Genomic DNA, 25,411 nt, shown 5'->3' with positions numbered 1-25,411 from the left:
CCTGTCTCAAAAAAACAAAAAAGAAGCCGGGCGTGGTGGCGCACGCCTTTAATCCCAGCACTTGGGAGGCAGAGCCAGGCGGATCTCTGTGAGTTCGAGGCCAGCCTGGGCTACCAAGTGAGCTCCAGGAAAGGCACAAAGCTACACAGAGAAACCCTGTCTCAAAAAAACCAAAAAAAAAAAAAAAACAAAAAAGAAAAAGAGAAAAAGATCCCATCTCCAAACGGGAAGAAAAAGACTTCTGGGTAACTGACATCACCGCAAGAACTTTTAGACTAGACTAGTAAAGTGAATGAGGCTTTGAGTTTCCTCTCAGCTCAGAAGCTGATCACCAAAACAAACTCCAGACACAAGATAATCAGAAAAGATCACACAGGACTGAACAAATTGTTTAAATCTAAATGGTGCTTGTTACTTGGAATGTTCTTGGGTTTTTATTTTTCAGGCATTAAAGGTTGAACTTAAGGTCTCCTACATGCATACACTCTATGATGAGTATACACTGAGCTGTATTACCCAGTCCTCTACTAGTATTATTTTATTTTTATTTTTTAAAAGATCAGGTCTTACTATATTGCCCAAGCTAACTCTCAACTACCTGGCTCAAGTGAGCCTCCTGCCTCACATTATTTTTTTCCTCCTTCTTTTCCTTTCTTTTTCTGTTGTTTTGAGGGGTGGGGGCGTTCTTTATAAATCAAAAGAAGTTTTAAATTATTTCTGTGTGATGGGGGCAGGGGCATGGCATGTGTATAGAGGTCAGAGGACAGCTTTTGAGAGTATGTTTTTCAGTACCTTTACCTATACAGTCATCTCACAAGTCCTCTCTCCTATTATTTGTTTGTTTGTGTTTGTTTGCTTGCTTCAAGAGTCAAGGCCTCATGTAGCCCAGGCTGGCCTTAAAATTCCTGACACCCTCCTACCCCCATTTCCACTTCCCAAGTGCTAGGATCAGTTTCACCACCATGCCCAACTCTTTTTTACAGAAAGAGTCTCACTGTGTAACCCAGGCTAGCCTCAAATTCACGATTTTCCTGCCTCAGCCTCCTGAGTGGTGAGATTACAGACATCATGCCCTATGGTTCAAGTTCTATTTGTTTTATTGAGATAGTGTGTAGTGGATACCTGTTCTATCTATGACCTTGAAGTGCCTGCCCCTGGGGCATGGCTCAGGGCTACCCTTAAGACCTGAGACACATACACCCTCTGCTCTCTCTTTTCTCCTTGTGGGCTTGGATGCTGAGATGGACCCAGGCAGAAGAACAGCATTGGACTGTACCTTAGACTTCCAGGACCCTGTGATAAATCTCCTGTGCTGTAGTGAGTCTTCCTCCCTAATAAATTCCTTTGCCCTTTAAGCAGACTCCATGGATTTCTCACAATAATAGTGTTTTATGTATGTAGACCAGGCATGCATCAAACTCCAATGTAACCGAAGATGACCTGAATGACCCTCCTGCCTCAACATCCCAAGTTCTAGGATCACAGGTGTGTACTACTACAACTGCCTAGGGAATCCTTAAGGATATCATTCATCATCCTCACCTCCACTTCCCAGTGCTTGGAACAGAACACGGGGCATTGTGCATGTTAAACAGTCTACCAGTAAGGTATACCCCAAGTTCAAAATGTAAAAAAAAAAAAAAGTACTTTCTTTTTCTTCTTAGGCTATCTCAATACTTAATTAGTAGGCTCCACTATTGCAAACTGAATAAAAAACACTTTCCAATACGACCTGACTTCTTTGACCCATCAGAATACCAAAACAGTAATTTTTACTGAAAGACTACTTTTTATGACAATACAATCATAAAGATTCAAGAATTTCTTTGGCTTTTTTTTTTTTTTTTTTTGGTTTTTTGAGACAGGGTTTCTCTGTGTAGCTTTGCGCCTGTCCTGGAACTCACTTGGTAGTCCAGGCTGGCCTCGAACTCACAGAGATCCGCCTGGCTCTGCCTCCCGAGTGCTGGGATTAAAGGCGTGCGCCACCACCGCCCGGCTAGCTTTTTTAAAAGATATAATTAGGGGCTGGAGAGATGGCTCAGAGGTTAAGAGTACCAACTGCTCTTCCAGAGGTCCTGAGTTCAATTCCCAGCAACCACATGGTGGCTCACAACCATCCATAATGAGATCTGTTGCCCTCTTCGGTATTACATAATAAATAAATAAATCTTTTTAAATAAAGATATAATTAAAATAATCAAATGTACAACACAAGACCATATTTAAAAACAATTCTCTTTTTCTAGAACAAGTTATCTGTAAAGAATAGTGACATGATTGATATGGAGTTGACATCTATATAAATCTCCCCTAGAATGACTGGGTAGAGGTGGGAAAAGAGATGGCGTTGTCAGGAAAGCATTTATCTTACAAGCATTAGGACCTGAATTCCAACACCCCATTTCGGATGCCCAAAATGCTTTAAAACTTGAGTGTGGGTCCCCAGAATTCAAGTAAGTGACTGGGTAACGTGGTAACCTACAACTCCAGCCATGGTGCGATACAAGTCAGAAACAGGTAGATCCCAGGAGCTCAAAAGCCAGCCAGCTTAGGCTATTTGGCCAAAGACACAGGCCAGCAAGAGAAACCTTGTTTCAAAAGGTGGAGGGCACCTGTGTAAAGACACTTTAATTTCCATATGCACACACACACACACACACACACACACACACTCTCTCTCTCTCTCTCTCTCTCTCTCTCTCTCACACACACACACACACACACACACACACACACACACACACACACACACACAGAAAGAAAACTGGCCTACAATCCAGTTTTATAAAGTCCTACCATCACGGGTAGTAAAATAAGTGTTTTAGCTAAGAACTTTAGCATATCTGGGGAAAACAATTCTAATTCATATATACAGCTGGAAAATATGGTGGAAAGAATTTCCAAGGTTTAGACACTAGCCTTAAGTCCAAAGAACAAATAAGAAAAGTTTCAAAGTTCAAAAAGCAGGCATGAAGCCAGGCATAGTGGTAAGCGCCTGTCATCCTAGCACTTGAGACGAACAGGTAGGACGATCAGCAGTTCAAGGCCAGCTTCTGCTACACAGCAAGCCTGGGGCCAGCTTAGGCTACAATGACACCTTGTCCCTACCCCATCCAAAAAAAGATTGCAGGCATGGGGGTACATGCCTACAATCCCACACAGGGGAGGCTGAGGAAGGGGAATTTAAAGTTTGTCTCTAAGACAAAACAAAAAATATAATCAACCCTGGCATGGTTGCCCACTATAACCTTAGCACTTGAGAGCAAAGGCAGGAGGATCAGAAGTACAAAACTATTCTCAATTACATCATGAGTTTGAGTCCAGCCTGAAAGCTCACCTCAAAAAAAAAAAAAAAAAACAAATTAAAAAAAAAAAAGCATAAAATCAAATTGAGCATGGTGGCATATACCTGTAAACCCAGCTATGGATGAGGCTGAGGCAGAAGGATGACTTGAGTCCTGAAGTCCAAGACCAGCTTGAGCAACATAGGTTCTTAAGAACCATACTCTTGAGCTGGAGAGATGGTTCAGAGTTAAGAGCACTGGCTGCTTTTCCAGAGGACCCGGGTTCAATTCCCAGTACCCACATGGCAGCTCTCAATTGTCTATAACTCCAGTTCCAGGAGACCTGACACACTGACACACTCATACCAATATACATAAAATAAAATTAAATAAATTATTTAAGAAAAAAAGAGCCACACTCTTAAAAAGTGTATATATATATATATATAATTTAAAATAAAAAATGCAATCAGAATCTACAAATTTTTAAGAATTAGACTTAGAAGCTGCTAAGTAGTATACACTCCTAGACTTGCAAGTCAAAACTAAAGGAATCTCTATATTGGCTAATTGGTATTTGCCAATGACATAGCCAGCCAAGGCAAATAAGACCAGTCTTTTCTATAATTTACAAATTTTCTGTGAAAGCAATCAAATACACAGAAATGAAGCTGGACATGGTGGCAAACACCTGTAATCCCAGCACTTGGAAGGTAGAGGCAGAAATGACTGGGAGTTCAAGATTATCCTCTGCTACTTAATGAGTTCAAGGCCAACCTAGGGGTGCATGAATTTGTCTCAAGAAAAAAAAAAAAACAAGGACAAAGAAAGAAATGAGCAATTGAAACCATCTAGAACACCAGGACATTATCTGATCTAAAATATGTATTCCTGATTAGCTTTTTAATGGAACTTTTAAACTCTGTTGAATGAGAAATTAAATTACAGAACACTGTTAGCAATGCAATGATTCCTATCCACACAAATGCAAATGAATTTTTTTCTGGCTGAATATGAATCACTACAATTCATATTCTCATTTTCATTTTCAATGTTTTTTGAGGTTGGGTATTACATAGGTCACATTATCTCAAACTCATGTAATCCAGAATGATCTTGAACTCTTGATCCTCTTGCTTCTTCCACTAAGTGCTAGGATTCACAAATATTATCACAACTGGTTTTTGTATTCTTAATTTTATATCTGAATGTTTCCCTGGCCAATTAACAAAATCCTTGATACATGTTTTGTTTGGTTGGTTTGTTCTTTGGTGCTGGGAATTAACCCTAGGGCCTTATATGTGATGAACACGTAATCTACCAAAGAGCTACACCCTTAGCCCCATGCTCACTTAATGTGTGTGTGAGCCAGGTTTTCATCAGTAAAACTTATACTTTAGTATGTCTTTAAAACAACCTGAGGCAGGTGTAATGGTACACACCAAAATCTCAGCACTAGAGGCTGAGATTGAGGACTCTGACAAGTCCAACATAAAACTGGACTACACAGTGAATGCCAGGCCAGCCAGACATGGAGCAAGAACCAAACCACCAACTAAATAAATAAACAAATGACACATAAAAGTTATTTCTATTTGGCTTAAATATTAATTAGGATATTTATATCTGAATGAATATATCTAATGTTCTACAGATTTTTTTTTAAAACACAGATATTAGGATAATTAAGTTCCCTTTCATTTTTCTGAGAGCTAATATCTAGTGTTTGGTGTGTACCTGTAATCTCAGCACTCAGAAGACTAAGGTAGAATTATGTATAAAAGGCCAGCAGAAACCATCTAGCAGGACCTCTCAAGACAAAAACAGTATCAAGTCCTCAATGTTAGAGGCTAAAGCCCACGAAGTTGAATCGTGACTCACCAAATTTACCTAGTGACTGCTTATCTACATGCATATAATCGGCAATTGAGAGCATAGTTTATGCTTAATTCAGAATACAAATATAACAAAATCTTACCTGTCTATAGTATTTTTCATATACAGGATTCCCACTTGACAACTAAAATAAATAATAAATAGCAATTATATTTTATTCAATAATTCTTTATGATACATTTGGGACTCATTCAAAAGATATTTGAGAAACAAAGATAAAAACTTCAGGAAGTTGTTTTTTTTTTTTCCTTTGAGGACAAGGAGGAGAGAATAAATAAACACAGTCACAAGAATTACAAAAATTCAGGAAAACAAGAATCTAAGGTTTTTGCTCATGCATAATTCTACCCAGAAACCCAATACATAACAAAAGTCAATTTAAAGCTCTCTTCAAAATGCGCATCCTCTACCCAAGTATCCACAGTACTTAAAAATCAATTCAAAATCTACTTCAATAATAATAAAGTAATCGAAAAGGGGGTAGGGAGTCAATACAGTAAGAAAGCGCTTGCTAGTATGTAAAAAGGCATAATTGTGACCACGGCACCACACAAACAACCTGGGGCACACAAACTGGTGTACTGATGATGATCTGATGTCATCAGATCTGAAGTGCTTATATGCAGGCAGTGCCACTCATTTCACACCCCAGTTCAAAGGGTTCCTTGTTCAACTGATGAACATAATAGCTCATCTGAAAGGCAGCTCAAGAATATCAATGCTCAAAAGCTCAGGTTTGCCTGTACAGGAATATGGAAGAATGTTCAGGACAAAGAAGGGCATCTAAGAGGCTTAAGGGATGACAGGACAGCAGGAACTTAAAATTATGGAAAGAAGAAAAGAGGGTGAATCTACTTAGAGATAACATGTATGCATGCAAGTAACAAAGCTCAGCTACATCTGCACAAACTAGGAAGAAGTATAGACGTGGTGGCACATCTCTGTGTTTCTAGTTGTGGCCAGTCCAACTGATATAGCAAGACCCTGTCTCAAATACATATGCACACACACATACATACACAGGGAAAAAAGTAATGAACAAGAAATAACAGTGTAGCATTTTGTAGAGGTCAATTTATAAAGGGCATTATCTATCTGACATAGCAGACACTGTATAAGTTAAAGAAATAAGGATACAAAGGAAGACAAATTCAAGAGTGATTATTTGGCCAGGCGGTGATGGTGCATGCCTTCAATCCCAGCACTCGGGAGGCAGAGGCAGGTGGATCTCTGTGAGTTCGAGGCCAGGTTGGACTACAGAGTGAGTTCCAGGAAAGGCGCAAAGCTACACAGAGAAACTCTGTCTCAAAAAAAAAAAAAAAAAAAAAAAGAGTGATTATTTGTGCATGTACATGTGTTTATGTAAAGATAGGAAAAACATAGGAAGTAACTTAGGGCCTAATTTTAAATGATCTGGTTGAGGATGTAAATATCGGTGAAGACAGAAAAGGAGGATATGATTTAAGAAAGATTTGACAGTACTTACTAAGGGGTGAGGGAAAGGAAGAGCATGGGTAGAAATACATGAGCACAGTGTAGAGCATATACTGTGTAAAAATTAATATATAGTTAAGATATTATGTATACACCAATTACATATCCTGTAGTTTCTGCTTCCCCAAAAAAGTTTTGGTTTTTTGTTTGGTTTGGTTTGATTTTTTGAGACAGTTTCTCTATGTAACAACCCTGGCTGTCCTGAAATTCTCTCTGTAGACCAGGCTAGCCTCCAATTCAGAGATCCACCTGCCTCTGCCTCCAGAGTGCTGAAATTAAAGGTGTGTGCCACTAATTTCAGAGGTCATTTGTCAGAGAATCAGGATACACACTCTGGTTTTCCCCACTCCAAGCATCATGGTGCTTCCCAATATGGCCATGGATATGTCCGATTGTCCAGTAGAGTCTTGATTCATTTTGTTTTCCTAGCAGTTCATTCAGCTCATTACTATTTGTCTCAGATTTCTCATTTTAAAAATGAACTATTATTTATCATTACACTGAAATACATTAATGTAAACCAGGATGGACTTAGTATACTTTCACTGTATACTAACTCCTAGCCAAGGTATCTGCTAATAGAGCTTAAGTATTTTAACAACTTAAACAATTGACAACATTTCAAAGACAAGTGATAATTCTATTTTACTGTTCTGATTCTTTACAGAATCAGAATACCTTCTTTTCAAAAAAAAAAAAAAGTGAAATTTTTTTTTTTTTTTTTACTCTTTGCTTTTTGGGGGCCCACCACCCAGCTCCCAAATAAATATACACACAGACATTTCTTTCTTATAAATGCCCAGCCTAAGCTTGGCTTATTTTTAGCCAGCTTCTCTTAACTTATCCTGTCTATCTTACATGTGGGCTTTTATCTTTTTCTATTTCTATATTTCCTTCTCTACTCCTTTCTCCATGGCTTGCTGTGCAGCTGGGTGGCTGGCCCCTTCCTCTCTTGCTCCTCGATCTTTTTCTCCCAGATTTCCCCTCTTATTTATTCTCTCTGCCTGCCAGCTCTGCCTATCCTTTCCCCTGCCTCACTCATGGCCATTCAGGTCTTTATTAGTGTTTTAGACAGGCAAAGTAACACAGCTTCACAGAGTTAAACAAACACAACATAAAAGAATTCAACACATCTTTGCATCATTATACAAATGTTCCAGCATAAACAAATGTAACACATCTTAAATTAATATTCCACAAGTAAATTACTATACAGTCTGAAAATACATATATAGTTTTCAGTTTCTCTCTGTAGGTCTGCAAGTGTGAGGCTGCATTATATGCATACATAGTTTTCCCCCAAAGACTGGCACATCATGTCTGTTCTTGCCATGTCTTTTCATTATTATAATGGAGGGGCTAGCCAGGGAATATAGACAAAAACAAGAAATAAATGTCATCCAGACTACATGATGTAAAATTATCCCTATTCACAAAGAACAAGATCTTCATAAGCAAAGAACTAAAGAATCCATTAAAACAAAGTTATCAAGGTTGTAAGATATAAAAAAATCAATATATAAAAGTGATCATATTTTATGCACTTGCAGTAAATTTGAAAATAAAATAAGGAATCAATTCCATTCACACTAGCATCAAAAAGAATAGCATATTTAGGAGTAAATCTAATAACTATAAAACACAGTCTGAAAAACTATAAGATACTGTTGAGCAAAACATTAAAAATACATAAATTTCTAAAGGTAAACTTTAAAAATTATTTTTAATGTGGTAGCTCATGCCTTTAATCCCAATACTCAGAAGGCAGAGACAGGCGATCTCTGAGTTCGAGGCCAGCCTGTTCTACAGAGTTCTAAGACAGCCAATACAGAAAAACCCCGTGTGTGTGTGTGTGTGTGTGTGTGTGTGTGTATGTGTGTGTGTAATGTGAAAACATCCCGTGTTAATGGATTAGAAGTGTTAACATTGTTAAGACGGCAAAACTTTTCAAACTCATCTACTGATTCAATGCAATTCCTAGGAGAAGCCCAGTCAACATTTTATTTTATTTTATTTTATTTTATTTTATTTTATTTTATTTTATTTTATTTTATTTTATTTTATTTTACAATACTATTCAGTTCTACATAACAGCCACAGATTCCCTTGTTCTCCCCATTCCTGCCCCCTTCCCCTTCCCCCAGGCCACCCCCCCCATTCCCACCTCCTCCAGAGCAGGGTCTCCCCCGAGGACTGAGATCCACCTGATAGGCTCAGTCCAGGCAGGTCCAGTCCCCTCCTCCCAGATTGAGCCAAGCGTCCCTGCATAAGTCCCAGGTTTCAAACAGCTAACTATGCAATGAGCCCAGGACCTGGTACCACTGCCTAGATGCCTCCCAAACAGATCAAGCCAATCACCTGTCTCACCTATTCAGAGGGCCTGATCCAGTTGGGGACCCCTCAGCCTTTGGTTTATAGTTCATGTGTTTCCATTCATTTGGCTATTTGTCCCTGTGCTTTATCCAACCTTGGTTTCAACAATTCTCACTCATATAACCAGTCAACATTTTGTAGAGCTGATTCTATAAGTTCATGCAGAGTTTCAATAAATTCAGAATAGCCAAAATATTCCCGAATAAGAAAAAGAGAAGTTAGATGTCTAACATCTCAATTTCAAAATTCACTATAAAACAATTATTTCTCAAGACATTACACTGTACATGGATAGACAAAAAGAACAAAACTATGAATTCAGAATAAACCCATTCATCGATGATTAACTGACTTTTGACAATGACATCAAGATTACTTGACAATAATAGTGCTGGGATACTGCACCACAAGCAAAAGATACCGACAAGCAAAAGAATGAAATTGGATCTTTCACATCCTATATTAAAAGTAACTCAAAGGACCAGAGAGCCGGCTCAGTGGGTAAGGGTGCTTATCCCTAAACCCAACAACTTGAGTTCAATCCCTACAGTCTATATGATAGAGAAAACCTACTCCCACAAATTGTCCTTTGACCAACATCTGTACACACACACACACACACACACAAATGTTAAAAAAACAAAACACTTTTTTTAATTAGATAAAGAACGCATCAATCAAGGAACCATATAAGAACCGAAACTCTTGGGAAAAAAAATCACCCTCTTGGCTAGGTGTGGTGGCTCATGCCTTTAATACCAACACTCAGGAGTCAGAACCAGAGGGATCTCTGTGAGTTTGAGACCAGCCTAGTCTACATAGTTACTGAGTTCCAGGACAGCCTGAGGTAAAACCTGCCTTTAAAAAAAGCATTAACAAAACAAAAAAACTACAAAAGGTGTGTTGGGGACAAATCTTTATAATCTTGGATCTGGCAGAGGATTCTTAGACTTCAAAAGAAAAGGAACGGCGCACACACCTGTAATGCTAGCTACCCCTTAGGAGCTAAGGAAGATCAGAGCATCAGAGGTGAAGGTCGTCCTCAGCTACAAAGCAAGTTCAAGATGAGCCTGGGCTACAAGAGGCCTTGTTTCTAAAAAAGAAAAGTGGTGTGACTGTCTTACGGTATTTTATTGCCGTAAAGAGACACCATGACCATGGCAACCCTTTGGGGGCCATTTTTTTCAAACCATCACAGTGACTGATTCAGCACTTGGGATACTGAGGCAGGAGGATCATGATTTTGATGTTTTTATTCACAATTTCAAGCAACACCACCCCCCACCCTCCCCACACACACAGGGTTTCTCTGTGTAGCTTTGGAGACTATCCTGGAACTCACTTTCTAGACCATGCTGGCCTTGAACTCACAGATCCTCTGCCTCCCAAGTGCTGGGATTAAAGGCATGGGCCACACCGCCCAGCTCAGCGCAGGCGCCGACACACACACACACACACACACACACACACACACACACACACACACACACACCTTTGTTTAAAAGACCATCTCGAAACAACAAAGTTTGTCAAGTTTTTGTTTTTTGGTTATTGAAAACAGGGTTTCTCTGTGTTGCCCTGGCTGTCCTGGAACTCACTCCATAGACCACACTGGTCTTGAAGGTTTTATTATAGGGATTTGGAGGAAAGGCCTACAAGAATGTAAGTCTTGACCACCTTAATCCATGAATACTTGATACTGCTAAAATTCATGTGTTAGGGAAAAATTAGTCATGAAAGCAGTGAGGATATAAAAGAAAAAAATGTGCCAAGCACAAAGACATACCAGGACATTTCAAGAAGTATGGCTCAAAGCAGAGTCAACAGAATCAGTTTTAAGCTGTTCTAGTACCAGATGGCCCAGAATCCACCCACAAGTATGCCAAGGGGAAAAACAAAAGAACAGAATGTAGAGAACAAATAAAGAATGAGAGCAACATGAACTACATAGAAGATGAAAACTGAAATATTTCAATCTTCCTCACACTAACATTTAATGCCAATTTCCAATGATAACTAAAATTTAATAAACTATAAATGGCCTTTGTAACAAAAATAAATACACTCAACTTATATCCTTCTAAACAGACTCTGTATGGTGGTGCATGCCTATGCACCAGGCCTCAGGAGGCTGAGGTAAGAGGGCCAAGATTTCAAGTCAAGCCTGGGATAAAAACTAATAGCAGAAAAACTGTGGACACATCAATCTTTTGGCTATTTTTCTGTATGTTTCAATTTTCTGTAATGAGTGAAGTAACTGTTTCTCCCCCATCCCCCAGGTCTAAATTCCTCTTTATATTTACTCTTCTTGTCCAAAGTCCCACCTATACCTCTTCCCTCGCTATTGGCCATTCAGCTTTTTATCAGACTAATCACGTGCCTTAGGTAGGCAAGGTAAAACAGCAACACATCTTTATATAAATATTCTGCAACATGAACAAATGCAACACATCTTTACAGTTAAAAAAATGTAACACATCTTTGCATAGTTAAATATTCTACAATAAATAACAATCACCATCAATTAAACAAACAAAACACCCTAGATTATCCTTAACCTAAGAATGAATTTCAAAAACAGCCCCAACCTTTCATTTGAAAGTATTATTTATATAAAATTTATTCTACCTCGCTCCTAATTTTTGTACACAAGTCTCAAAATTCACATTTATATAACAGAAAATCACAGAGCACTACACAAGATAGCTTAAACAGAAAGCTACAGGAAGTCTAAAGAAAAAAATTACTGAGAGCTACATGTATTGTGATGGTTATTCTTCCCCTCCAACCTTCAACCCCCCTGCCCAGACAGGGTTTCTCTATGTGTAGCCCTGGCTGGCCTCAAACTCAGAGATCCATCTGCCTCTGCCTCCTGAGTGCTGAGATTAAAGGTGTGTGCCACCACTGCCCAGCTATGATGGCTATTCTTAGTTGTCAATTTGACTATATCTAGAATTAATTAAAATCCAAATGACTGGGCAGACCTGTGAGGATTTTTTTATTATCATTGTTATTACTAATGAAGTCACTTGAAATGGGAAAACGCACTTCTAATCCAGATCCTTTTCTGGTGGGAAGATACACCTTTACTCTGGACCACACCTTCTGCTAGCAACCAATATAAAGGTTATGAAAGAAGGAAGCTGGCTCTCTCCTTGCCCGACTGCTCTTGCTCTCACTAGCAAGTCCGTTCCTTCACCGACATTAGAGCCTACTTCTTTGGGATTCCAGCACATACTGAAGACCAGCTGAGATGTCCAACTTCGTGGACTGAACAACTACTGGATTCTTGGACCTTCCATTGGCAGACAGCCATTGTTGGATTAGCTGGACCATAGTCTATAAGCCATTCTAATAAATCCCCCTTTTTCTATGTGTGTATTTTATATATATATATGGTTCTCAACCTTCTTAATACTGTGACCCTTTAGCACAGTCCTCATGTTGTGGTGACCCCCAACCATAAAATTATTTTGTTCCTAATCCATAACTTTGCTACTGTTATGAATCATAATGTAAATATCTGATATGCAGGGTATGTGATATGGAACACCCCGCCCCCCCCCCCACAAAGGGGTTGGAACCCAAAGGTTGAGAATCACTGCTCTAGAAAACCCTGACTAATACATTCATATCTTTTTTTCATTCATCAGTTCATTTTGTAGTCACAACATGCCTAAATGATTGACAGTTTATTTCTACTATACAAATAAACAGCTGAGCTAGAGATTAAACAGAATGCCCAAGATCACAGAGCTGTTCAGGAACAATGTAGTGATACTGTTAGAAATATTATATATTATTCTGTCTCTGCTTCTGAGTGTGATGGTGCACTCCTTTAATCTCAGCACTCGGGATGTAGGGCAGGCAAATCTCTGTGAGTTCCCAGCTGACCTGGTCTACATAGTCAGAGGAAGTTTCAAAAGTCTCAAAACAAACAAACAAACAAACAAACAAAAACAAAAAACAAACACAAACAAAAATCAACACATACACACACAAAAAAAAAAAACCACCCTACATTTAGGGCTAGGAAGGCTCAGCAGTTAAGAGCACTTGAGCACTTATTGCTCTTACAGAGGATCCAGATTCAGTTCACAACACCCACATGGTGGTTCATAACCACCTGAAACTTCAGTTCTAGGGAAACTGACACCCTTATCTGACCACCACGGCCATAGGGCACACATGCACACAAACACACACACACACATGTACATGTAGGCAGCAAAAACACTTAGACACATAATTTTTTTTAAAAAAATATAGATTTTGAATAGAAATAAACTTCAATGGTACAGCACTTGCCCAGCACACGTAAGGCCTTGGGTTCAAAATCCAGCAATGAAAGAAAAAAAAAAATCTAGATCTGGCAAAAGCTCTGAGAGAAAGGCTATGAATTTTAAACATACAAAACTTAAACAGTTTACCAATAATAATAGTAACAATTTCAACCTTACACATACTTAAAGAAATGACAAACTAAAATGGTGAAATCTAATTTTTATGTCAAACTGACACTGATTTAAAAAGTCTAATATACATATATATACCATATTGATAAAGCTATGGAAGAAATAGCATTCTTAAACAGTGTTAGCAAGATATAGCATAAATACGCCCTTTGAGGGAGGGAGAGATTATGGCGCAGAGGTTAAAAGCACTGGCTACTGGCTGCTTCTAGAGGTCCTGAGTTCAATTCCCAGTGGCTCACAACCATCTATAATGAGATCTGGTGCCCTCTTCTGGCATCCAAGCATACATGCAGACAGAACACAGTATACATAATAAATAAATCTTAAAAAAAAAAAAAAAAAGAGAGAGCATTTGTTGCATGTCTAATGTAAGTTTGATTTCCCAGCATCCACATGGCAGCTCACAACTATGATGCCCTCTTTTGACGCCCAGAGGCACTAAGCACTATGCACATGGTGCACATTCACACATGCAAGTAAAACACTCATATATGAAAAATAAATCTAAAAAAAAAAAAAAAAAAAACATTTAAACCAGAGAGGAGGATCTGTGGTTGGTATGTAAAATGAATAAAAAAATTTAATGAAAAAAAAATGTAAACCATATGATCTAATAATTATATCCACCAAAAACTAACTCATGTAACTAAGGCACAAGAATATGTAAAATATTTGCTGCAATGCTACTAATAAAAGACTAAAACAACAGATATGCCCATCATTAGGTTGGCTAAGTTAATTAAACTAAGAATATTCATACACAGGATTACCCTGAAATGCTTTAAATACGCACTAACACAGAACTTCCTACATCAGACAAACTAAAATTAATAGTAAAGTTGTAAAATACCAGCATATCAAAACATTTTTTTAAAAAAACACAATCAGAGAAAGAAAAAGATCATTATAGAATATACACATAGGACTAGCTGCTTCTGGGAAATGGACGAAGGGCCTAGAGCAGGCAGTAAACTAGAATTGTATTTTTTTTTCAGACCTAGACTCATGTTCCCTTTTATCTCTGAAGATAAAACTTACATCCCACATTATGAGCCTCTGTATCCTCCAATTCGAAGTGATGAAAACAGCCTGGTTCACTGGTTATTATAAAGATCAAATGAACGAGTACAAAATACCTTGTAAATTATAAAGAACACAAAATTATAAATTACTCTTCTAACTGAATTCTCCAAACCAATTATAATTATCATCATTTCTCTGATCAATTTCTCTAAACACAAAGATTAGATTATCTAAAATTAAATCCACCAGATGTGACAGTGTATGCCTAGTATGTGCCAGGCTCTGAGTTGGATTCTTAGTAACACACACAAACACAACTGAGTAAACTAGATTAATTTAATTTAATTTTTTTTTTTAAAGAACTCTAAAGGGTAGGAGGTGTGTTTCAATGTTAGAGCACTTGTCTAGAACGCTCAGGCCCTGGGTTTAATATCCAGCATTTAAAAAGAAATTTAATTCTTATTCTAAGGACACCAGGATGTGACGCAGTTGGTAGTGTGGCTCTATTATGGCATAAAAACAAGTGTAGTAGCACAAGATCCCACAACTGAGAGGTGGAGGCAGGAGGATCAGAAGTTCAAAGTTATCCTACAACACAAGTTCTGGGCCAACGTGAAATAAACAGGGGCCAGCAAGAGGATGGGGAGAGACAGAAAAGAAAAGAAATCTAAATGCAGGTGTAATCTTAGAATATAGTTTTACTTTGTCATTGATGTCAATTTAAAGGAGTAAATTTTCCAAGTGTCATATAAAAATGATAAATCAGTTGCTAACAGAAGGAATACATGCTCACTATTAAAGGTGAGGTAACTAAAAGCTATAATTAATGCTATTATAAAATCCTAAGTGTTTTTTCTTCCAGTCTTTCTCCTGTATATGTTTAACTAAAATCATTTTTCTGAATTTAATTTTCCCCTTATGCATCCAAATTATAAAGTCCTTCGGACTATTTAAACCTTCTAATAACTAAGATAACTTATTTAAAAAAAAAAAAAAAAAACACTGTGTGAGACTGTGTCAGCACACACACACACACCAGTGTGTGAGTCAGAACACAATTTGCATTAGTCAGTCTCTCCTTCCACCAAGTAGGTCCTGGGAATCAAACCCAAGATTATCAGGCTTAACAGCAAAGGCCTTTACCTACACTGAACCCCCACTGGCCCCTAAAGATCATTTTTAAATGAAGGCACATTTTGTTAGTGAGAATTAAAATGATTTAAAATAAAATTCTATCATATGGGTTTGTCTAATTAACATTTTCTTTTCTTTTATTATTTTCTACCAATTCTCAAAAAAAAAATTAGAATCTCTGGGAAACTATTTTTCTGCTTTTGTTTCCAGAGTTACAATGTTATTAAAACCCAAATTCACAAAGAAGTTTTTATATTTCTTTGGAATGCAAGTAAAATGCCATAATGAACATTTCAGATGAGGTGACTGAAGACAGTATACAAACCTGTTACTAACATTAGCTTGTAAACAAATGAAAATAAAGGAATGCACTCTTAATTGTCCCGGAGACACTACTGGACAAACCCAACTGCTCTTAATTCTAACTAACCCAATCCTTCCCAAGTGCTGAACATGCTAAACCATTTTAACAATGACTAGTTAGTTGTCTCTGGAGTAAGCAGAGATTTCCTGAGTATACTAGATATACTCAATATAAAAATATATAATAGGTTAAAAAAAAGGGAAAAAAATCATCATTGCACCTTTCCCATAATATCTCAAATCTGTCATGTTGAGTAAAATATTCCTTTTCTGATTGTGAAAACAGGTTGTAATTCTCAAACTCTACCCTGTATTTATTGTCATAACTGTTAAATTGAAGCAATAAGTTGATATGTTTACTAGTACATTTGGTGAGTTTGTTTTCAGCCCTATAGGGTTCTTTGTTGTCCTGGCTGTCCTGGATCTCGCTCTGTAGACCAGGCTGGCCTCAAACTCACAGAGATCTGCCTGCCTCTGCCTCTCAAGTGCTGGGATTAAAGGCACTGAGCCACTACTGCCCAACTACACATTCTGGTTTTTTATGAAATTAAAAATAAACTCAAAATGACACACACCTGTAAAATCAGCAAGAGACTGACACAGGAACTCCAAGACCATCTTGGGCTACAAAGAGAGATCAAATCTCAAAATAAATGAATAGATAAATAAGTACCAGAAATTTAAGTTATTGGAGATGTTCCCCTCCAATTTCCAAATTTTTTGTAACAAAATTTTATCATTCTTAAAATTAAAAAGCAAACAACAATAAAACTACTTATCCCAGCATTCTAAAAAACTGAAGCAGGAAGATTACAAAATCCAGGTCAGTCTAGAAAACACAAGGAAACCCTTTCTCAAATAAATAAAGCATTCTTATACTACTTACTGCATTTGGGGCTTCTGGGTTTGATTTGGGATTTTTGTTGTTTGTGGTTTGGGTTTTGGCTTAAGACAGGGTTTTTCATATAACCCAGACTAACTAACTAGGAACTTGCCAAGTAACCAAGAATGACCTTGAAATCCTGATCATCCTTCTGCCCCCACACTCAGCACTTAAAATTACAGATGTACACCAATACACTCAGTCTTTGTTTTGTTTCATTTTTTTAAGATAGCGTCTCACTATGCTTCTAAGACTGGCCTAGAACTTACTATGTAGACAAGGCTAGTCTCAAACCCATGATTCTCCAGTCTTAGCCTGCCAGAGTACATATTGGTTTTAGGTCATACAGTAGGTTTTTGGTTTTTTTAAAGCAACAATTTACAAGTCCTTCTGGTTTAAAGTACTTGTTGAAAGCCTGAGGACCTGAATTTGATCCCTAGAAGCACACAGTAGGAGAGAACCAATTCCTCAAAATTGAGATATATAGGCATCAAACTTGAACACACAGAAAATAAATACTTTTTAAAAAATCATTATAAAAATTAAATCTTGGCTGGGAGGGAAGACACACACCTTTATTAATCCCTGTACCCAGGAGGCAGAGACAGGAGACTCTAAGTTGGAGGCCATCCTGGTCTATGTAAGCTCAGGACCAGCCAGTACTTCACAGTGAGAACCTGTTAAATAACAAAGCTGGACCATGGGTTTAGTTCAGTGGTAGACCACTGGACCCAACAAGCACACAGAGCCCTAAACCTTCAAAAAAAAAAAAAATCTCTATATACCAAAATAAGAAAACTTCAATTTAATCTGAATAATAAGTATTTAAGATAGTAATTATACCATATTTTGATAAAAATAAAAAGCTCATAATGAAGTGTAACATACACCCACAACCATATCCAGATACCAACAAAAGCACCCAAGATTTGCAAGTCACAGATTCCTTCCTCAAGAAACTTACTACTGGGCTGGGCATTTTTAATCCCAACACCCAGGAGCCAAAGACAGGCAGATCTCTATGAGTTTGAGGCCAGCCTGGTCTACACAGCAAGTTTCAGACCAGCAAGAGCTACATAGTGAGATTGTCTCAAGAAGAAAAAAGAAACTTACCACCCAACTAAAACAAAGCATACACTGAAAAACAGTTTTTTTTTTAAAAGACATGAATCAGACATGCTATACATCTAGTACACAAAAAAGTATAATGAAACGCCTTTAGTTTCATGCATCTTAGTTCTAATCTTAGATCTCAGTCAGGAACTGTATGTGTCTGTTCTTTCAGCATCTGGGAGGCTGAGGCAACAAAGATCTAGAGTTCAAGTCCAACCTTGGTACAGAGCCACAGTTAGGGGCTAAGTAACAACCAAACCACCCACCCACCACCAACAAAAACTTAGCTCTATCAACCACTTCTTGCTTTACATAAGTTACCTCCCCCATTTGTAAAATGAATTATTAACTGAAGTACCACTTCTGTCAAATAGGAAAAAAGCAAAAGGAGCTAAGAGTAGTATTAGTAGGGATAGAGGCATTAGAAGAAGAAATGGGGGGCTGGAGAGATGGCTCAGAGGTTAAGAGAACTGGCTGTTCTTCCAGAGGTCCTGAGTTCAATTCCCAGCACCCACATGGTAGCTCACAGCCATCTATAATGAGATCTGGTGCCCTCTTCTGGCATGCAAGGATACATGAAGGCAGAATGTTGTATATATAATAAATAAATAAATCTTAAAAAAAAAAAAGAAAGAAAGAAATGGACAGTTGAAAAAAATTTGTTTTATTTTGTTTTTTAAACAGCATCTCTACTCTGTAATCCAGACTGGCCCCAACTCAAGAGTTCTGCTTGCCTCTGCCTCCAGGGTACTAGAATTCAAGGCAAGCAAAACCTTAAAAAGTTGTGCTAGCTAGTTTTTTATCAATTTGATACAAACTACAGTCATCTCAGAGGAAGGAACCTCAACTGAGAAAATGCCTCCATAAAATCTGGCTGCAGGCAAGCCTATAGGGCATTTTCTTAATTAGTATTGATGAGGGGGAGGGGGCTCACTGTGGGTGGGGTCACTCTTGGGCAGGTGGTCCTGGGTTTTATAAGAAAGCAGGCTGACCAAGCCAGTAAGCATCACTTCTCCATGGCCTCTGCATGAGCTCCTGCCTTCAGGATCCTGCCCTGTTCTAAGTTCCTTTCCTGACTTCCTTCATTGATATGAGAGTGTAAACCAAATAAACCCCTTCCTTCCCAACTGGCTTTAAGTCATGGTGTTTCATCACAGCAATAGTAACCCTTAACTAAGACAGAATTTACTAGGCCAGGTATAGTGCACACCTTTATTCCCAGCATTTGGGAGGCTGTACCAGACTGATCTCTGTTAGATGCAGCCCAGCAGGGCTGCATAGTGAGAGTCAATGAGCAAAAACCCAGCAGTAGCATTCATAAGGCTCTGGGTTTGCTACAAAGTGCTCAAAAAGAAGAAACAAAAATGTTACCTGTCTTTTCTATAATCTACCAAAAAAAAAAAAAAAGGCAAAAATCAGATCTCTCTCATTCAAGTTCTCCCCTTTCCCCTAAATTGTTTTTAATTTCATGTATGTACTGTATTTACATCACTTCCTCACCCCCACCCTCCCAACTGGGCCACCTTTTTTTCTTCCAACCCCAACCAAGTCCAGTTCCTCCCCTCAAATTCATGGCCTCTTTTTATTACTACACACACACACACACACACACACACACACACACACACACATATATATATATGTGAATAGATATGTAAATACAACGTGCTGAGTATGGCTCATCTATATGTTTTTCGGGCTGGTGACTTGGTATTGGATAACCAATTAGGGGATTCATCCCTAGGAAAGACTAATTCTCCCTCTCTCTGCATTAACTGCCTGTAGCTCTTCATCTAGGAATACTTTGTTTTTTTCAGACAGAAGCTCTCTGTAGCCTAGGCTGACTTGCAGTTTACTTTGTTGCCATTCTGGCCTCAAATTCACAATAATCCTGTCTCAGATTCTCACGTGCTGGGATTAGCCTGAGCCGTCATGTTACTGTTTGAATTTCTCATCAAGAAAAGAAAAGTGAAAATTGAAAGGAGAAACAAGGCTGTGCCGTACTAAGTACTGTGGGAAAACCAACACATCATTGGGTATGATTTACAAAACAGAGTGTTAGAGCTGGAAAAGTAAGTAATAATGTTCAAACCCCCCTATTAAAATTTAAGCTCTACATTTTTTGTGTGTAAGCTTCAAAAATTATTATTATTTTGTTGTTGTTTGTTTGTTTGTTTTTTCTCTTTTTTGGGGGGCCTGCCACCCCGCTCCCAAATAAATTCACACATGAGGCTTAGTCTTACTTATGAATGCCCGGCCTTAGCTTGGCTTAGTTTCTAGCCAGCTTTCCTTAACTTATCCCATCTGCCTTTTGCCTCTGGGCTTTTCTGGTTCTCTTACTTCTGTAAATCTTACTCTTGTTCCGTGGCTTGCTGTATAGCTGGGTGGTTGGCCCCTTAAGTAGTCCTCCTCCGGCTCCTAGATCTTAGATCCCTCCTCTCAATTTCTCCATATATATATATATATATATATATATATATATATATATATATATATCCTTTCTACCTGCCAGCTCTGCCTGTCCTTTCTCCTGCCTTGCTATTGGCCAGTTCTTTATTAAACCATCAGGTGTTTTAGACAGGCATAGTAACACAGATTCACAGAGTTAAATAAATGCAACATAAACAAAAGTAACACACCGTAAAATAATATTCTACAACATTTTGTTTGTTAGTATAGTCTAAGATTATATATAATTTTTCACAGATAGCACATGTTCATCATTATTTGTTAGATAATTTTTAACCCACTTATTTTATGTGTATGGGTGTTTTGCCTACAAGCATATCTGCACCTCTTAAGTGCAGTGCCTGAGGAGACCAGGAGATGGGGTCACACTCCCTGGAACTAGATTTATAGAGGGCTGTTAACTACCATATGGGTGCTGGGAATTGAACCAGGTTCTCCTAGAAGAGCAGCCAGTGCTCCTAACCAACATGGATCCATTTTCAAGGCTAAGAGAGCAGATATCTATAGGTTTTACTCAATGCAATATCTATTGGCAAAGCTGAAAATAACACTCATTTTCTTAATCTAGTATTCTATCATCTCTAGAAGGCAAAACTTAATTTTAATCTTTTGGTAAAGAAAGAGAGGAATGTTTGGCAGGCATTCAAAAGGGAAGGGAAGCATAAACTAAAACATTTTTCACATTTTTCTTCAATTTGTTATTTTTGTTTAAGTGATAAGGGCCAAAAAGCTAAAAAGCCACCCCAATTCAGTGTGTTATACCTAATATTTAAAAAATTTGCAGAAGACAAGCATAGCGTATTCACTTAATCCTAGCACCTGAGAGGCTGAGGCAAGCTGATCTCTGGTAAGTCCAGACCATCTCTGTCTACAGAGAACTCCCGAGTTCCAGGACAACCAGGGCTAGAGACCCCGTCTCAAACACACACACACACACACACACACACACACACACACACGTTTGCTCACTGAATTTGTAAATATAAATGAAGTGAACCTACTCCAAATTGATCATCTAATTGCCCGAGACAGAAACTAGTACTGATTAATCTTCGTACCCGTCAGAGCGCCCTTCAACAGTCTCACAGAGACACAGAGTCATCAATCACTTTCTTTCAAATGAACAACTGGAGAAAGAGATGAGTTTTACAATGTCCTTTACTGGGCCCAGTGGCACACATCCATAATGCCAGCTTCTTGGGAGACTTGGGACAGAAGGATCACTTAAATCTAAGAACCTGGGCCAGAATGAGCAACATAGCCAGACACTGCCTACCGTCCACAACACCTCTGCCCTGAAGAATCTCTCATTTGAGTTCACTTGTCTCTGACTCTTTTAGAAGAGTAGAAAAGAGAAATGGAAGGTAACATAAATAGATCAATAATGAATATGAAACCAGGCTACACCACTATCTGACTTGACTTAGTTCAAGCGGTTAAAAAAATTTTTTTAAATAAAAAATTTGAGGAACTGAGAAGATGGCTCAGTAGGCAAAAACATTATGTAAGCATAAAGAGCAGAATTCAAATCCCCAGTGCCCACATAAAAAGCCCAGCATGGCTGAGCATACCTGTAACCCCAGCACTGGAGAGCCAGTGCAAGCAGATCTCAAGAACTCACTGGCTAGCGGGCCCATCTAACCAAAATGGCAAGCTCTCATTCACTGAGACCTGCCTCAAAGAAGCAAGGCAGAAAGTACTACAGGAAGACACCTGACATCCTCCTTTGGTTTCGGCATGCACTCCAACAGGCACCTGCACCTGCACACTCACGTGCATGCACCACACACATACAACACACACACACACACTTTTGTAAACCGTCTCAGTGCATTGCCTTGGCTTAACTATATGCTCTGTAGCTCACACTAGTCTCAAACCATCAGTATTCCTTCTGCCCCCAACTCACAAGTAATGGGATTACAAGTATGTGCCAGCAGACCCAATTAATTTAACTTAAAAAAAAAAATTTAAATCTAACAGAGGTAGCTATAACTCTTATAAATTCGAGGCCTGCCTGGTCTACAGAGTTCCAGGCACCCAAGGCTACATAGTGCTCTACACACACACACACACACACACACACACACACACACACACACACACACAAATATAAAAAACAGGGGCTGTAGAGATTGCTTAGCTCAGGTTAAGAGCACTTGTTGCTGTTGCAGAGAACCCAAGTTCGGTTCCCAGTACTCATGGGGTGGTTCATCCACAACTCTAGTTCCCGAGGATTTGACACTCTTCCGACCAGGCATGCATGTGCCCATATGTACATATATACACGCAGGCAAAACACTCATACACATTAATTAAATCTAAAAACCACAAGTTTACTAAGTTTTAAAGGAAGATGTAAATATTTAAAAACAGGTTTTCTGTGCCTTTACAATATAATCTCACTGCATCTTGGTATTGTAATATCAAAATATTCTAAATCGACTTATTTGACTTAATATGAATTCAAATGTGAGATACTAAAGGACAATTCCCCTTATTGATTCAGCATTCACTCTGGATACACGTCAACACCTAAATATATAACCACGAGAACATATGTAAATTGTCAAAGTGACTATAAAAGTGAGGGCCCGAAGCAAATTTCCAGAGATGAAGGATAGTAAACAGGAACCAGAAACAGTCCCATCCAAGGAGAAAATCCAGTAGGCACACAACCAAGACGCAGTTCTACAGAAGTCTTCACGGGAACAAAATCTTTGAGAGAGGGGAAACTGCCAGAATTAGCCAACAGAGTCAGAATACACCAGACTTCCAACAGGGATCATGTTTAAGGCAGGTCACTAACTAGAAGACTCAGAAAGTCAACACCCAAAAGTCAATGTTTCCATTCCTCAAATGTGAGTTTCAGAAGGACCGTTCCAAACACATTCATGACCAAGACAAAACCAGCTAAAAGCTCCATCCTAAAAATGCTTCCCTGTTATCTGCTGATCAAAACACAATGACCCAGGGGAAATACATTTGGAAATGTAAAGGGACGTTTATGAGGCTATTCCTGTAGACCTGAAGAGATGTGTGTATGTGTGTCTGAGAAAGAGGAAGGGAGGGGGAGGGAGGGGGGGAGAGAGACATACAGTATATATAAAATCACTTTGCTGGGGACATGGCTTAGTTGGTACAGTGCCTGCCTAATGCCTGCCTAGCCGGCATGAAGCCCTGGGTTTGATTTTCGGCAATAAATAAATAGTATAGTGGTCCAGCCTAAAATCCTAGCACTTGGGAGATGGAGGCAGAATGGTCCGAAGTTCAAGGTCATTCGTGACTACATAGTGAGTTCAAAGCCAGCCTGGTCTACATGAAACCCTGTTTCAAAAATAAGTAAGTAAATAAAAATCTCCATCCTGGTTCCTGGAGGAAATACTTTTTTCTCTCTATCCCAAAATGCTAGGGGGGAAAAAAAAGACACCTCAAGACCTCTTGATGATAACACAGAAGGAGTCTACTGTTCAAACACATGCCCTACCTTAAGTGTAAAGCTTAAGTACAGGCAAATCTAGGCCGAGGAGACAAGATGGCAGGGAGCTATCACAGACAGGGCAGGCTCTAGGGCTGAGGTGGTCACAGCCACCAGCTCCGGGGAAGGCAAACTTCTGGAGAGTGAAGATGGATTTCCGCAATGGCAGGTGTGTGGCACCTCGTCCTCCAGGACGTCTTGAGATGACTGCTCTAGGGTTTTTAAAGACGCGGAGAACTCTGGGCTCTCCCGAGTGAATGATGTTCAGAGGTTTCCCATGAAACTCCAGGATGGGGCTCGGGAGGGAGGGAGAAGAGTCAGAGAGAGAGAGAAAGAAAAACAGCTTTCGGCAGAAACCGTCCTAGGACAAAGTTATCTTCCCGGTACCGGGGATCCCCGCAGCGAGGCGGACGGAGCCGCCCCACCTGCTGAAGGCTGACGCTGTAACCTCCCAGGACGGCGATCTGAGACCGGCCCTCGCGGGTGGCAAAGTCTGCAGAGGGGATCTGAGCACAAGTTAACCTGCCCAGGGGGGAAAGGCGCGAGCAGGGCAAGCACCTGGGCACGGGTACGACTTCTCAAAGTGAGGCTGACTCGGGGGATCTGGGGGGAAAACTCGGCGGCGGTCACTCCCGCCCGCCCGAGCTGAGCAAAGCCGAGGGACCCTGCCCCGCCGAGGGCGAGCCTCGCCCCGCGCGAGCCCCACGGGAGCTCACCTGGCGGCCCGTCAGGCCCGTAGAGAAACTTCCCGAGCCGGTGAGCGCTGCCGAGCCCGGGAGGAGAGCGGCGCGGGGACCCGCGGAGACGGCGGGGTGGGAGCCGCGCGGGGCGGCACCGAGCTCCCGGGGACCCGGGAACCCGGGGCGGGGGCGCGGCGGCCGCGGCTCCGGGCTCGGGGCTCCCGGTTCGGGATGGCGCCCGCGCTCCTCACACGCGCTCCCGCCGTGCGGCCCGAGGGCGGCCGCCGCCGCCGCGCCAGCGCCCGAGAGCGGTGGGGGAGGGCCGGGGAACCCCGGCGGGTCGAGCCGGGCAGACCGGCGGCGGGCGGCGTTACCTGTGTCAGGGAGAGCTGGACTGCCGCAGCCATGGTGTTTCCATCATGCACGGGAGGGGAAGGAAGGACGGGCGGACGGGGCCCCGGGGCGGGAAGGAGGCGGAGGGGCAGGCCGTAGGCGAGGCCGGCGGCCGGGCGTCTCCCCCGAACTTCGACAACTTCCCTCCTCACGCCGCCCCGCCCCGCCCCACCGGCCCCACAGGCCGCGGCGGCGCGCAAAGCCCGGCGCGGGAGTCGGAGGCGCGGAACCAGGCCCTGACCCCGGCCGCCCTGGAAAACCCGGTGCGGATGGAGCGCCGGGGCGGACTGGAGGCGGAGGCGGCGCCACGGAGACCCGGGGAGTGTAGGCAGAACGCGCACCTTCCTGGGCTG

The 25,411-nt window shown here is 40.3% G+C and overlaps 1 protein-coding gene across 5 annotated transcripts in view; it reads right to left on the bottom strand.

Annotated features, from left to right (window-relative positions):
* The window catches only part of Eps15 (epidermal growth factor receptor pathway substrate 15), a 108,077-nt gene extending 82,903 nt beyond the window's left edge, over window positions 1-25,174 (bottom strand). For all 5 annotated transcript variants that reach the window (XM_006977758.4, XM_006977760.4, XM_076564725.1 and 2 more), the window contains exons 1-2: window positions 25,040-25,174; window positions 5,263-5,304 (exon numbers count right to left, since the gene is read on the bottom strand). In XM_006977758.4, the coding sequence (XP_006977820.1) occupies window positions 5,263-5,304; window positions 25,040-25,072 (75 nt within the window). In that variant the 5' untranslated portion in view covers window positions 25,073-25,174. The remainder of the gene's footprint in view (window positions 1-5,262; window positions 5,305-25,039) is intronic.
* Between the last annotated feature and the right edge of the window lie 237 nt (window positions 25,175-25,411).

The sequence above is a fragment of the Peromyscus maniculatus genome, chromosome 2 (assembly GCF_049852395.1).
Source record: "Peromyscus maniculatus bairdii isolate BWxNUB_F1_BW_parent chromosome 2, HU_Pman_BW_mat_3.1, whole genome shotgun sequence".
Classification (NCBI taxonomy): domain Eukaryota; kingdom Metazoa; phylum Chordata; class Mammalia; order Rodentia; family Cricetidae; genus Peromyscus; species Peromyscus maniculatus.
Note: the sequence above shows the minus strand (reverse complement) of the source record. Positions and strands in the feature narration are given on the sequence as shown.